The following is a 15,988-nucleotide window of genomic DNA, read 5'->3' as shown; positions in this document are numbered from 1 at the left end:
AGCCCAGTATGGCAAAAACATGAAAGAAAGAAAGAAAGAAAGAAAGAAAGAAAGAAAGAAAGAAAGAAAGAAAGAGAGTTGCCAGGAACAGTGTCATTCAGCCATCAAATGCAAGAATAAACAGGGATATTTTCCAACCGCTCATGAAACTCAGTAAAGAGGAAGGAAGGCACAAACCATTCTTTTTGTAAACCACTTTGAAATGTTTTTTCTTTCTTTCTTACAATCCAGCATTTTGACTTCACCCCATTGTGAAGTCACATTCTTCCATTGCCTCCCAAGACAAGACGGTTCCCAGCAACAGCAAGCAGTATATACACTTTATGAAATAAATTCCATAAACAGGGTACCACCACTGAAAAGGCCCTGCCATGGGTCAGCACCCTCTGAACACCTCCTGGTAATTGAAGGCCTCAACTGCAAATCTCAGGGCCACAGGTGGTTGATACTGAGAAAGGCTTTTTAAAAGATACGCTTGTGAGAAGAAGAAGGGGAAAGGAGGAATAGCCCACTTTCATCAGAAGGCACAGTGTATTGCACTGGGCACTGATATTATTATTATTATTATTATTATTATTATTATTATTATTATTTGCTGTGGCAGCAGCTAAGCTGCACCAGAACTGTTGGAATGCTAAATTGCAAGATTGTCGCTCCAGCAGTATCTAGAGCAATCCCCACCCTGAAGGCTCAGGACCAAAAATGGAAGTAAAACTCAGCAAAACAGAACAAGTTTCTCCAACTTAACCCCAAGTCCCATAGGCTAACCCAAACAAGCTGAGAAGTTTTGCATTATGATTTTGCAATATGATGTTTCACCATAGAGTCTCCCTCCAACCCTCTGTACCTTCAGGGCGTTGTTGAGGAGGGTCCCGGTGCTATGGAAGCAGCCGTTCTCTTTCTGCCTGGAAGCCAGAAAGGCCTGAGCACCGCTGATGTGCTTCTCTTCCACGAAGATGATGGACTTGGTCCGGGCAAAGGATACAAGTGTAAATGCTGTCAGCCTGAAAGTGAGCCCAGAGCAGAGTCGATGAAAGCAAACAAACTGCAGTATGCTTTTTTGTTCTTGATTATACAACAACAACAGCAATTTATTATTTATACCCCACCCATCTGTCTGGGTTTCCCCAGCCACTCTGGGCGGTTTCCAACAAAGTATTAAAATACAGTCATACCTCGGGTTACAGATGCTTCAGGAAGTAATGGAACGGGTTACTTCCGGGTTTCAGCAATCGCGCATGTGCTGAATCGCAACCCGTGTGTGAGCAGACACACAGACGCAGGTTGCGAACGCTGTGGGTTGCGAACGTGCATCCCACACAGATCACATTTGCAACCCGAGCATCCACTGTACAGTGTTCTGTTAAACATTAAAAGCTTTCCTAAACAGGGCTGCCTTCAGATGTCTTTTAAAAGTCTGGTAGTTGTTCTTCTCTTTGACATCTGGTGGGAGGGCGTTCCACAGGGCGGGTGCCACCACCGAGAAGGCCCTCTGCCTGGTTCCCTGTAACCTCATTTCTCGCAGTGAGGGAACGGCCAGAAGGCCCTCAGAGCTGAACCTCAGAGTCCGGGCTGTCACGGCTAAAATGGTCGCTGTTTCCTTAATGAGAATAAAGCTGGGTCAGCATGACTCAGCGGTCTGCACCAAGTTGTATATATAAGTGAGAAATGTTAGTTTGTGCTGTGGCTGGTGTTTGGGTTGGTTTGGTTGGTTAGTGCTGGTGTGTATAGTTATTCAGTCGTGTTTTGCACAAAGACTTTTAAAAATAAAACTCTGCAAGGATATTCTCGTGGACTCTTTTTGTGCCGACAAGGGTCCGAGGACCAGGCTGAGGAGACAAAGGGTGGTCAGAACCTTTTCCTCCTTTGTTTGCTTTTTACAAACACTGACAAGGACTGAACGATGGGGTGGAGACACTCCTTCAGGTATACTGGGCTGAGGCCGTTTAGGGCTTTAAAGGTCAGCACCAACACTTTGAATTGTACTCAGAAACATACTGGGAGCCAATGTAGATGCATATCGCTTTCAAGAAGCATAGAATTGGAAGGGACCCCTGAGGGTCCTCTATTTCAACCGCCTGCAATGCAGCAATCTCAATTAAAGCATCCCTGGCAGGTAGCCATCTAACCTCTGCTTTAAAACCGCCTATGAAAGAGCGCCCACCACATTTAGAGGGAGTCTATTCCGCTGCCCAACAGCTCTTACCGAAGTTTCACCTAGTGTTTAGTCAGTGTTTCTTGGGACTTGAAGCCCTTGGTTTGAGTCCTACCCTCCAGAGCACAATAAAACGAGCTTGCTCCATCTTCCATGTGACAGCCCTTGAGATATTTGAAGACGGCTATCCTATCTTCTCTCAGTCTCTTTTTTCCAGGCTAAACATACCAAACTTCCTCAAGCGTTCCTCATAAGGGTTGGTTTCTGGTTTGCTTTATCCTCTTGGTCACCCTTCTCAGGAGCTCTGCCTGACCAAACTAAGTCTCCTGGTATACCGTATTTTTCGCTCCACAAGACACACATTTTCTCCCTAAAAAGTGTTGGAAAAAATGGCACAGGAAGGCCACCAGCTTCCCAAGACACCGGGGTGTCTCTCTAGTGGTCACCCTCTGGCTGTAAATCTTCCTCAGTCCAGAGAGACCAGTGATAAGTGACCCTTCCCTCCTGAGAGGAGCACACTCATCTTCTGGCATCTCATTGCAGAAGAAAGAGACAATCAGTAGTGTCAGGGAACTGCCATCGGCTCGGGGACAAGAGGGGAAAGGGTGGGTGGATTACAGAGAGCCCCCAAAGATCGTGGGAAGCAGCACTTCCTCAGTGGAGGAAGGAAGCCACGCCTCTAGTGAGGAGGAGATGCAGGGCTTGGAGGAGGCAAGGCGGTGCCAGGACACCTTGCCTGAGCAAAGCGGGGAGGAGGGAGGTCCCCCGTTACCCAAGCCTTCCTTGCGCAGTAGGCTTGCGCGCAGAGAGGGGAGGCGCAGACTGGGGGTCAAGAGACTGCTCTGCTGGGGAAGATTTAAGGACCGCCCACTCTCAGATTCTGCCAGTGAATGAGCAAGACACGGAATAGAAGCGCTCTGCATTGTAAAGGTTTTTAGCACCAATAATAAAGCTTTAGAACAAACCAGTGAGGCATCTTGCCTGATTGCTCTCGAGCAACCACCCGATACCTTTAACAAGTAGCTATAAACTACTTTATTTCCAGTCCATTTATACAGAGAATCCACCAGCATGTCTGCTCTCTCTCAGCAGCAGTACAGAACAGACATCACAATCAGAAGTGAAACTAACTTCCAACAATCCTCCAACAGCACTGAGACTTCCTGTCTCACGCTCTCAGACACTCACATGATATAAACAACCATAGTGCTACTTGCTGAGCAGCTGGGGAGATAAAAATCCCAACAAAATGTAAGGGGAAATGTCTATGCGTCTTATGGAGCGAATGTGTGGTCCCTGGAGCTGAATTGCCCAGGGGCGAAAGGCAGATAATGCTTTGAAAGAGGAAATTGGGTGTTGAAACAAAGCTGCTGATCAGCAAGCGATCAGGGAGGGAGATAAGAGTCGCTAGCAATAAAGGAGGCTGCCTGGGAGCGGGGAGGTAAAGACAGCAAACTGGTAAGGAGAGGAGACAGGAAGACTAAAGCAATGAGGAGAGAAATTAGAAGAAAAGGAGGAGCAAAAAACTGCTCCAGCTAAGGAAAAGACACTAAGGCAAACAAGAGGGAAGGGAGTGTTGAAAGGAAGCAGCTGATCGGTAAGGGATCGAGAGAGAGATAAGGGAGGCTAGCAATAAAGGGTGCTGCCTAGGAGGGGGGAGGTAAAAGCCCATGGATCCACAGGATTTTTGCATTGGGTGACCCCAAATTCACCATCAGATTGCACAGCATGTCCATGGCTACAGCCTGCACCAAAAAAATCACTCACCCACTGTTGCGTGGGGCCACAATGGCGCAAAAATGTGGTTACAAAGCACAGATCCACATGGATCCTCAGGATTTTTGCATTGGGTCATCCCAAATTCACCATCAAATCACATGTCTGTGGCCACAGCATGAACCACAAAAATCATACACCCACTGTTTCGTTCAGAATATTTTTTTCTTGTTTTCCTCCTCTAAAAACTAGGTGCATCTTATGGACAGGTGTGTCTTATGGAGCGAAAAATATGGTATGTTGCGCTCTTTGATCAGAATCGAATGCACACTTCCAGAGTTAACTCAAAATACATTACAGTGGTACCTCAAGTTGCAGACTTGATCTGTTCTGGGGTGCTGTTTGCACCCCAAAAAGTCCACAACTAGAGCGCCGCTTCTGCGCGTGAGCACACAGCAAACCCGGAAGTAAACAGTTCTGGGTTTGACACGTTCGTAACCCAAAAAGATGCAACATGAAGCGGATGCAACACAAGTTCTGACTCTACCTCTGGTAAATGAACCACTAGAGGGCCATGAATATTTGTGTCCAGGGCTTTTTACACTTGTCTACCCATGTACTATCTGAAACCCAAGGTTGCCGGATGTGATTCCCCCTTCCACAGCTTTCCTACCTCACTATAATAATAATAATAATAATTTATTATTTGTACCCCGCCCATCTGGCTGGGTTTCCCCAGCCACTCTGGACGGCTTCCATAAAAACCAGAAATCCCCAAAATATCACAGAATAAAAACTTCCCTGAACAGGGCTGCCTTAAGATGTCTTCTGAATGTCAGGTAGTTATTTATCGCTTTGACATCTGATGGGAGGGCGTTCCACAAGGCGGGTGCCACTACCGAGAAGGCCCTCTGCCTGGTTCCCTGTAGCTTTGCTTCTCGTAATGAGGGAACCGCCAGAAGGCCCTCGGCGCTGGACCTCAGTGTCCGGGCAGAACGATGGGGGTGGAGACGCTCCTTCAGGTCTGCAACTTTTCAGACATCCTGCCAAATCTCACCACACACACACACACACACACACACACACACCGCTGAAATTATGACTCTGGCACTGTCAATCTCACCAGGTGTTTCCTGGCTCCCAGTTATTTTGTCCAAAGGTGCTGAAGGAGCCATCAGAGTGCTTGTAGTTCAGCTGCTGCTGGTAGCCTAAAATGGAAGGCGAAATTTTAATTTCATCTGTCGGAATACCTTTGCATCTCACCCTAACTTCAACGGAGGTGTCTCGTTGGGAAGGAAGTGGCAAGGCAACATATTGCTTAATAAAGGTCTTGCACACTGTTTGAAAGGTCAGGTTTCATGGTTTTCTTTTTCATTCCCCTTTACGTTTATTTGACTTCAAATGATGCCCTGAATTCACAGCCCCCGTGATGAATCTGGCCCCTAGAAATGAAACAACTAATGCTGTAGTTGAAAATGGATGGGTGCTGTTAGTTTTGGGTTTTTTCTTTTTTCTTCTTCCAGTCTTATTATCTTCAGTACTCTACATTTTCACAATGGATTGCATTTTCTTTAAGTCACCTGCCTCGCAAGGTTATTGGGAGGGCAAAGCAGGAAAGAGGAAGCACACCACCTTGAGCTCCTTTGAGGAAAGGTGGGATATAAAAATAAATGAATAACTGTCAGGGACCGTGCTGAGGAGGGCTGCATAGATTTGGAACAGTGGTTTGCAGAGGGACATACTTCAGAAGGCAGAAGCTGGGAAGTACTGGCTGGGGAACAGCTAGGAGGAGGAGAATCAGGAGGGAGGGAGTTAACAGACTCACTGTCACTGGAAAGCATTCATCTGCTCAGCCCAAGGTCAAGAAGAGCAGATAAGGTGTCAGCACAGAAAGCACAGTGGTTGCGGGATCAGGTTACAAGACGTGGTAGTGACATGGGTGACTAAGGAGGAAGTGAGTGGAAACCTTAATTGGGAGCACCTTCATTCCTAAGAAATGGATTTTTTGTTCTCTCGCTGTGATCAGTAAAGTTCTAACTGGTAAAAAGACTCCTTTCCCTTTGTTCTGCTTATCTGCTGCCAAAGCTGGTAGAAAGCCAGTTCCCTGCACCTGACAATAACCCTTCAAATAAATGAATGAATAACCCTTCAAAGTTAGCACTTATCTGAATTTTGGAATGCAGTTCACCAATCAATGTTTGCAGAAATGCATTATATTTTAATTCCTAGAATTACTATATAATTGTTAATCATATAATTAATTATAAAAATGCTGCCTTGAGTCCTGCCAGGGAAAGACAGAGAGAGAGAGAGAGAGAGAGAGAGAGAGAGCGCATAAAAATAAGCTATTAGTGAAAGCATCATACAAAAAATGCATTGTATTCAGGGAAATTGCTTGCAAAAAAATGCATGCAGTAGTCAAAACTGCCTATAGGTATATTATTTAGAGCAGCGGTTCTCAACCTGTGGGTCCCCAGATGTTGTTGGACTACAACTCCCATCATCCCTGAGCTTTGGCCTTGCTAGATGGGAGTTGTAGTTCAACAACATCTGGGGACCCACAGGTTGAGAAAGGCTGATTTAGAGGCATCCACATGAAAACGCTGACAAATTTTTAAGGATGAGCGAGAGCGAGAGAGTGCAAATTGTTGCAAAACATACAGAACTGAATTTTAGATTGGGAAAATGAGAAAGTGACAGAAGCTGCCAGATACTTCATTCCCTGCCCACCCCAAAGCTCAAAATGAAGACAAGAGTAGAATTTTCCCCGCAGAGCTACGAGTCTTCCTCACCAGCCACTAAGTATCCGATGGCCTTGGACTTGACCTCTTCCGTCAGCTGCCCTGTGTTATTCAGGTACTGCAGGATGTAGATGTTGGGGACAAAGCGGGCCATGTTCTGTTCCCCACAGCCGTAGGGCAGCTGGAGAAGCTGGTGGAGGTTCTCTATGGCTGTTCCCATGATGTCTCCTGGGATGCAGTACGAGAAGGAGAGAAAGAGAGGGGGGGGGGATAGAGAGAGAAAAAGATCAGGCCACATTTTGGAGCTTTGGTGAGCATTTGCTTGAGTGGCAGTTTAGGCATTGGGTAGGCAAAGTCTTGGTCAGATTGGAGGTTGTAGCCTCTGCCTGCCCCTCTGAAAAATGCTTCTTTCTTGACGTCCAGAGATGCTTCTTTCTTGACATCCAGAAGGGGACTAGGGCCACAGCACTCCCCAGGTGCAACCCAGGGGCTAGGGTTATTCCTCGATGTAGGTCAGGAACTCCCTCACTTATGGTTCATCCCAAATTTAAGTCCTTCCAGTAGGCTGGTCAGAAGTGGGTGCCTATACCAAACCTCTTACACCTGTAGTCAATAAAATTGTGCCCTGATTTGACTGCCGTGTCTCGTTATTCATTGAATTCAGGCAGTCCATAGGGCAGGGGTGTGCTTGGGCGTGCAAGGAGAGGAGACAGAAGATCCAGGCACCGTTTGGAATTGGGAAGAAAGCTACGTTTCTGAGCACAATTCAAAGTGTTGGTGTTGACCTTTAAAGCCCTAAACGGCCTCAGCCCAGTCTACCTGAAGGAGTGTCTCCACCCCCATCGTTCTGCCCGGACGCTGAGGTCCAGCACCAAGGGCCTTCTGGCGGTTCCCTCACTTGCAAGAAGCAAAGCTACAGGGAACCAGGCAGAGGGCCTTTTCAGTAGGGGCACCTGCCCTGTGGAACGCTCTCCCATCAGAAAGATAAACAACTACCTGACATTTAGAAGACATCTGAAGGCAGACCAGCTCAGGGAAGTTTTTAATGTGCGACATTTTAATGTATTTTTAATCTTTGTTGGAAGCCACCCAGAGTGGCTGGCGAAACCCAGCCAAATGGGCGGGGTACAAATAATAAATTGTTGCTGTTGTTGTTGTTGACTAGCAAGTGGAATTGTGGAGAGAGCTCCCATCCAGGCTTCCAGCAAGCCCCTTTTCAAGACACTCCACTCCATTTACCATCCACCACTCCCCCCCCCCATTTCTCCCACCCGCCTACCCACCCTAACAGACACTCAGGGTGCCTCCAGTCTGTCTCTTCATTGAACATGTTGGTGTTGATTTGATTTCAGGGAGGTTAGGTGATCTTGGCCATTGAACGAGCATTTGTTCTGATTTGTTTTCGGGGAGGTTAGATTATGCTGCATCATAGCAGTTGTCAACCCGTGCTTTCCAGTGCGTCACTTTTATTTATCGCAAATAAGTCTGATCTTTTGGGGAACTAGGTTTGCTGCACATGAGACCTACCAATCACCTATATTTGCACTGCAACCTGAATCTGAAGGTAAGTGTTTGAATCCCACCAGAAAATAGTACAGAGGCACCCTCAGTGTAACACAGCCTTTGAGCATGCTCAGTCCTCCTTGGGCCTGTTTTTTTTGGGGGGGGGGGTTACAAGAGTAACTGGAGCCCTAGCATGGGCCCCTCCAAGGTTGCCCCACTTACCCAGTGCACAGACTGAAGCCCTGGCTGAGCCCTCCACCACATTGGCTGGCAGCGCTAAAGCTATAGGTGCTGATGATTGTGACTTTTCTGCAAGCAGGAGAGAAAGAGAGAGTCTTGATCATGCCTTTGCCCATCAATCTCATGGGCAGCTTCTGAAAGACCATGAAATGCTCCTTACAAATGCTCCAGCTCCTTCCTCTTCAATGAAGTATCCAGCTGATTGGGATAGAAGGCCGTGTGGAGTATAATTGGTTTAATTGACACAGAAATGAAAAATGGCTAAATGTATATCGCTGAAGGTTTAACATGGAGATTTTCCATAGGGCTCTATTAAAGCCAAGGAGAGCACTCTGAGCTCTTGCTGAGTAGATAATTAGCTAACTGATTGTTGTTCTCTGGTAGCTAACATGTGTGTGTTGTAACCTTAGATCATGTGATGAAGGTATTGGATTGCAAACCTCCGTTTTGAAGGGAGTTTCCTTTGTGTCTTTTCTCTCAAGGCTTTGTGAAGTAAGGATGTGTAAAAATCCCTCTCTGACAGAGAAAAACAGCTCCAGGCAAAAAATGGATGCTGTGGGAAGAGAAAGACCTCTGCTTCTAGGTCTGTTTGAATTATTGTATATTTTGTAAGATGCAGAACCTGTGCTGGACAGCACAAGACATTGTATGGATATTTGGGTTGTATTTTTTTATGCTTATGATCTGTTTCTGAAGATTTCGGAAAGTAAAAAATTTAAAAATGTTCTTATGGGCCTGGACTCTGATTTCTTCCAAAAGGAGTCACAGTATTAATATCTGCAACAGCTTTGCCATTGTCATCTCACCAATAGTGTGAGCTTTCTGCAGAAGGCCCTACCACCAGGTACTTACCAGCTGGACACAAGAGGCTACTGAAGACCACGTCTTTCTCAATCCCTTCAGGCTTTGTGGAGACAGAATGGGAAAGGGGAAAGGTTAGAACGAGAGACTCTGAGGAGATAACAAAAATAGTTAATGCCTACCTTGAGAAGGAAATAAGATCTAAATTTGAAGAATAAATGAATGCATTGTGTGAGGGGGGTAGGGGACAGGCCCCATCTACACCATACATCATGAACCTTTAAAGAGTCATGGCTTCACCCAAAGGATACCAGAAACTATAGGTTGTTAGGGACTCTGCTGAGAGTTGTGAGGAGTTCTACTCCCCTTGTTGTTGTTAAGTCGTTTAGTCGTGTCCGACTCTTCGTGACCCCATGGACCAGAGCACACCAGGCACTCCTGTCTTCCACTGCCTCCCGCAGTTTGGTCAAACTCATGCTGGTAGCTTTGAGAACACTGTCCAACCATCTTGTCCTCTGTCGTCCCCTTCTCCTTGTGCCCTCCATCTTTCCTAACATCAGGGTCTTTTCCAGGGAGTCTTCTCTTCTGATGAGGTGGCCAAAGTATTGGAGCCTCAGCTTCACGATCTGTCCTTCCAGTGAGCACCCAGGGCTGATTTCCTTAAGAATGGATACGTTTAATCTTCTTGCAGTCCATGGGACTCTCAAGAGTCTCCTCCAGCACCATAATTCAAAAGCATCAATTCTTTTTTTTTTTTTATAAATATTTATTAAAGTTTTTAAATATAAATGCACAAATAATAAACAGTCTTACTTCTATCACAGACATAATTTCATCACTTCTTTGGACTTCCTCACGTCTCCCGCTCCCATTTACATCGTTAAAAGTTTTTTCCAAACAAATTATCAACTTGTTTACAATCTCATGTCCACTCATTCAAATATAATCTAGCACTTCTTCCAAAAAATTTTATATTTTCTTTAGTCTCACTTATCATCAAATTTCAAATCTAATTTAGTGGTGGCCAGTTTTTTATAATCTAGCATCCTTCTTAGCATTCAACCAAATTACAATGTTTTTGTAGATACTTCTTGAATTTCTCCCAGTCTTCCTCCATCTTCTCTTCTCCCAGGTTACGGATTCTGCCTGTCATCTCGGCCAGTTGCATATAGTCCATCAGTTGCATCTGCCACTCTTCCAGTGTGGGTAGATCTTGAGTTTTCCAGTTTTTTGCGATGAGTATCCTTGCTGCCGTTGTTGCATACATAAAGAATGTTCGGTCCTTCTTTAACACCTTCTGGCCGACAATACCCAGAAGGAAGGCCTCTGGTTTCTTAGTGAAGGTATACTTAAATACCTTTTTCAGCTCATTATATATCATTTCCCAGAAGACCTTCACCTTAGGGCATGTCCACCAGAGGTGAAAGAATGTTCCTTCGTTTTCTTTACATTTCCAACATTTATTATCAGACGAATGGTATATTTTGGCAAGTTTAACTGGGGTCATGTACCATCTATATATCATTTTCATTACATTTTCCTTCAGAGCATTACATGCGGTGAAGTTCAGCCCAGTGGTCCACAACCTTTCCCAGTCCTCAAACATAATGTTATGCCCAATGTCCTGTGCCCATTTTATCATAACCGATTTGACCATTTCGTCTTGTGTATTCCATTTTAACAGCAAGTTATACATTCTAGATAATACCTTAGTCTTTGGTTCTAACAATTCAGTTTCTAACTTCGATTTCTCCACCTGGAACCCTAACTTTTTATCATTTTTAAAAACTTCTTTAATCTGAGCATAATGTAACCAGTCTCGCACCTTATCCTTCATTTTCTCTAAACTCTGCAATTTCCAATTGTCTCCATCTTTTTCTAATATTTCCCAATATTTTGGCCATTTAGCCTCCATATTGGGTCTTTTTAGGGCCTTAGCCTCCAGAGGTGAGAGCCACCTTGGAGTTTTATTTTCCAGTAAGTCTTTGTATTTTGTCCAGACATTAAACACTGCTTTCCTGACAATATGGTTCTTAAAGGCCTTATTGATCTTAACTTTGTCATACCATAGGTATGCATGCCAACCAAAAGCATTGTTAAAACCTTCCAAGTCCAACACGTCAGTGTCTTCGAGAAGTAGCCAGTCTTTTAGCCAGCAAAAAGCTGCGGCTTCATAATACAACTTTAAGTCTGGCAGGGCAAAGCCCCCTCTTTCTTTCGCATCTGTTAATATCTTAAACTTAATTCTGGGCTTTTTGCCCTGCCAGACAAATCTGGATATATCTTTCTGCCACTTCCGGAAGCACTCCGTTTTGTCCACGATCTGTAATGTTTGAAACAAAAACAACATTTTTGGCAATACATTCATCTTGATAGCAGCAATTCGGCCTAACAAAGAAAGCTTCAATTTTGTCCAACTATCCAAGTCTCTCTTAATTTCAGACCAACATTTTTCATAATTATCCTTAAATAGACTCAGGTTTTTTGCTGTTATGTTTACCCCTAGGTATTTTACTTTTTTAACCATAGTTAGTTCTGTTTCTCTCTGAAACCTTTCCGACTCTGTATCTGTCAAATTTTTTCCCAACACTTTAGTTTTCTGTTTATTTAATTTAAATCCTGCCACCCGACCAAAATCCTGTATCAGTTGTAATACTCTTTTCGTACTAGATTCTGGCTCCTGCAGAGTCAAAACTAGGTCATCTGCAAAAGCTTTCAATTTGTATTGTTTCGCTCCGACCTGAATCCCTTCCACCAACCGGTCCCCTCTGATCAAGTTCAAGAGCACCTCCAGAACCGAAATAAATAACAAAGGGGAAATCGGGCAGCCTTGTCGTGTTCCTTTTTCAATTTTGAACTCTTCTGTGACCACATTGTTAACTATTAGTTTAGCCTTTTGTTCTGAATATATTGCGTCAATCCCATTCTCAAACCCCCGTCCCACTCCCATTTCATTCAAATTTCCCTTCATAAATTTCCAAGAAATATTGTCAAAGGCCTTCTCCGCGTCTATGAAAATTAACACTGCTTTTGTATTTATATCTGTTTGCAAAAGTTCCAAAACGTCAATAATGTTCCTAGTATTTGCAAACATATGTCTGCCTGGGAGAAAGCCTGCCTGGTCTTTATGAATTACTTCATTAAGAACTCTTTTAAATCTACTTGCCAAAATGTCTGCAAATATTTTGTAATCCACATTCAGAAGGGAGATGGGACGGTAGTTTTTAAGTTGTGTCTTTTCAGCTTCAGATTTTGGTATCAATGTGATAAAAGCTTCCTTCCACGATTCCGGCGCCTTCTTCCCTTCCATAATTTCATTACAGACCTCCATCAATGGTTGGATCAGATAGTCTTTTAGTGTCTTATAATACTTGGAGGTCAGACCGTCTGGCCCTGGAGATTTGCCCAATTGCATGTTCTGGATAGCTTGTTCAATCTCTTGCTGTGTTATTTTGTTGTTCAGGATTAATCTGTTTTTTTGTGACAACTTTGTTAGTCCATTTCTTTCCAAAAATTGTTTAATCTCAACCTCATCTTGCGGCCCTTGAGTGTATAATTTTTTAAAGTATCTCTGGAAGCACTTTCTAATTTCCATGGGGTTCTGGATATTTCTTCCTTCAATTTCTAGGTTTGTAACTGTATTTAGTTTCTGTCTCTTCTTCAACTGCCAGGCTAGCAGTTTCCCACATTTGTTTGCCGATTCAAAAGTTTTTTGTTTCATTAATTTAATCTTCCATTCTATTTCTTGGTTTATCAATTTGGAGTATTGAGCTTGATACAGTTTAATTTCTCTCAGAATCGGCTGTGACTTCGGATTTGATCTTAATTTCTTCTCCAATTCTTTGATTTTCTGCAAAATCTTATCCTTCCTTTCATTTTGTGTTCTTTTCTTTACAGTGTTCTGTTGTATCAAGAACCCCCTCATGACAGCTTTGCTTGCGTCCCAGATAGTTCTTTTTTCCACCGTAGTGTTCATATTTATTTCAAAATAATCCTTTAGAGTTTTTTGGGCCTTCTTGACAATCTCCTGATCTCTAAACAAGCTATCATTCATCTTCCATCTAAAGGAACCGGTTGGCAAAAATGTCATATCCATCTTCAGCGCATTATGGTCGGAGCAGGTCTTTGGGCAGATTTCCACTTTTCTGACCTTGGGTGCCAGACCTCTAGATATCCATATTTGGTCGATTCTTGTCCAAGTCAGTTGGGCTTCAGAGAAGAATGTTCCCTCTCTTCCCAGGGGGTTCTTAGTTCTCCAAATGTCAATCCAGTCCATATTGTCTGCCATTTCAAAAAAGGTCTTTGGCAGTCTGCCGTCTTTTGTAACATTTTGATTTTGTGACTTATCCATGTTTGTCGATACGACCCCATTCATATCTCCCATCATAATGATGTTGTTGTAGTCCAGATAGTCCAGCATAATCTCATGCAACTTCTTGTAAAATTCCGATTTCCCGTCATTTGGTGCATAAATTCCTAATATCAAAATCTTTTCTCCTTGATATTGTATCTCAATTCCTAATATTCTTCCATGTTCGTCTTTGAATAAGAATTTAGGTGACAGGCTCTCTTTTGCATATATCACCACTCCTCGCTTCTTTACTCTGTCCGAAGATATGAATTCTTGACCAAGTCTTTTGTTTATTAACACCTTTCTATGGAGCCTAGTCACATGTGTTTCTTGTAAGCAGATAATATCCAATTGTTCTTTTTTTAATATATGAAAAATTTTCCTCCTTTTTTCCGGGATGTTGCAGCCATTAATGTTCCAGCTCAAAAGTTGCAGAGACATCCTGAATAAATCTGGTTATTTTTCAGGGGGTGGTATCTTATTCAGTCAAAAGCATCAATTCATCGGCGATCAGCCTTCTTTATGGTCCAGCTCTCACTTCCATACATTACTACTGGGAAAACCATGGCTTTAACTATACAGACCTTTGTTGTCAAGGTGATGTCTCTGCTTTTTAATATCCTGCTTCATGGATCACTGCCTTGCCGTGGCGAAGGAGCTTGAATAATTCAGAGAAGCTATGAGCTATGCCGTGCAGGGTCACCCAAGATGGACAGGTCATAGTGGAGAGTTTTGACCAAACGTGATCCAGCTGGAGCAGGAACCGGCAAGCCACTCCAGTATCCCTGCCAAGAAAACTCCATGGACAAAGACTACAGTGTTGCCCCGCAAGACGAATGCCTCGCAAGACAAAAAACTCGCTAGACGAAAGAGTTTTCCCTCTTTTGAGGTGCTTCGCAAGACGAATTTCCCTATGGGCTTGCTTCACAAGACGAAAACGTCTTGCGAGTCTTGCGAGTTTTTTCCCTTTCCCCCCCTTTTTCTAAGCCGCTAAGCCGCTAATAGCCACTTAGCCGCTAAGCCGCTAATAGGCGTGCTTCGCAAGACGAAAAAACCGCTAGACAAAGAGACTCGCGGAACGGATTAATTTCGTCTTGCGAGGCACCACCGTACTCCCCTTACAAAGTTACAATTCCCAGACTCTCCTAGGAAAAGGAATTGATTATTAAACCACAATGGGAATTGTAGCTCTGCAAAGGGGATAGGGGTCTCAGCATTCTCTCAGCCTAACCAGCTACAGCTCTTCTAATTATTTGGAGCTGTATAAAGTGGCATCGTAGCATTTTAAATGTATGGTGTGAATGTGGCCAGGGCCCACTGAAGTTAATGGACATGACCAAACCTGTGTTCATTAACTGTAATAGGTTTTCTCTAATTAGGAGTTAGTTGGGTATAATCCATTCAACTTAAGGGTTATTTTCAATGATCCATCTGCACAAGGATTTCTCTTTGTGCGATATAATATTCTTCCCCTCTCCTCTCCCAGTGTGCCTGCTAAATCCCCCCAGAGCAGATTTGGGGATGGAGCAGAAGAGGGGAAGGGAGAATCTCATTGCACTAATGACATTCCCATTGCACCTGTGCAACTCTTTAGTTGAACACTGTACTGCCTTAAGCTTCAAAAGGAGGTTGCAACCATCATTGCTCAAGTCCTTGGCTGTACGATCATACAATCACAGAATTGTAGAGTTGGAAGGGACTCTGAGGCTGATCTAGTCCTCAGAACCAGTGTGGTGTAGTGGTTAAGAGCGGTGGACTCGTAATCTGGGGAACCGGGTTCGCGTCTCCGCTCCTCCACATGCAGCTGCTGGGTGACCTTGGGCCAGTCATGCTTCTTTGAAGTCTCTCAGCCCCACTCACCTCACAGAGTTTTTGTTGTGGGAGAGGAAGGGAAAGGAGAATGTTAGCCGCTTTGAGACTCCTTCAGGTAGTGATAAAGCGGGATATCAAATCCAAACTCTTCTTCTTCTTCTACCTCTTTTTCTGGAAAAATAGCACTGACTTCTTCTAGTCCAACCCCCAGCAAGCATCCATGGCAGATGGCCATCCATCCTCTGTTTAAAAACCTCCAGGGAAAGCCCACATGTGCTCATGGAAGACATGGAGGGTAACCTCCTGAGGCAGGACTTTGCCATCTTTAAGGTGTCGTTTTCCCAGCATAAATATGTGCAATTACATGCATGCAAGCCCCCACCATCACCGAGATTAAAGCAACTCTCCTACCTCCACTAAAACGGATTTGATCACAGTGTCCTGCTGTTCTTGGATATTCGCCACCTCTATTGCATTCCCACAGGGCTGGGCCTTGGCACTGACTGTGAAGTTCACTTCCCCTAGAACGAAAATGTACATCTTGTCATCCTGCCCATTTCTCTCTCTCTCTCTCTCTCTCTCTCTCTCTCTCTCTCGCCTTTTCTTCTCCTCAAGCCATTTATGGAGCTATTTAGCATCAGCTGTCTTAAAATATTCCTACGCAACTAT

The 15,988-nt window shown here is 44.1% G+C and overlaps 2 protein-coding genes across 2 annotated transcripts in view; both read right to left on the bottom strand.

Annotated features, from left to right (window-relative positions):
- Positions 1-15,988, bottom strand: part of LOC309335224 (vomeronasal type-2 receptor 26-like) — a gene marked incomplete at its 5' end in the record, with an annotated part of 182,495 nt that overhangs the window by 85,007 nt on the left and 81,500 nt on the right. The window lies entirely within an intron of this gene.
- The window catches only part of LOC309336492 (alpha-2-macroglobulin-like), a 65,095-nt gene that overhangs the window by 13,824 nt on the left and 35,283 nt on the right, over positions 1-15,988 (bottom strand). Inside the window, exons 21-26 of the mRNA XM_081852286.1 lie at positions 15,731-15,840; positions 9,208-9,259; positions 8,338-8,424; positions 6,664-6,840; positions 4,995-5,079; positions 848-1,004 (exon numbers count right to left, since the gene is read on the bottom strand). Coding sequence (XP_081708412.1) covers positions 848-1,004; positions 4,995-5,079; positions 6,664-6,840; positions 8,338-8,424; positions 9,208-9,259; positions 15,731-15,840 — 668 coding nt within the window. The remainder of the gene's footprint in view (positions 1-847; positions 1,005-4,994; positions 5,080-6,663; positions 6,841-8,337; positions 8,425-9,207; positions 9,260-15,730; positions 15,841-15,988) is intronic.

The sequence above is a fragment of the Podarcis erhardii genome (genome assembly GCF_964252035.2).
Source record: "Podarcis erhardii genome assembly, chromosome: 2".
NCBI lineage: Eukaryota > Metazoa > Chordata > Lepidosauria > Squamata > Lacertidae > Podarcis > Podarcis erhardii.
This window is presented reverse-complemented; position numbering and strand designations above follow the sequence as displayed.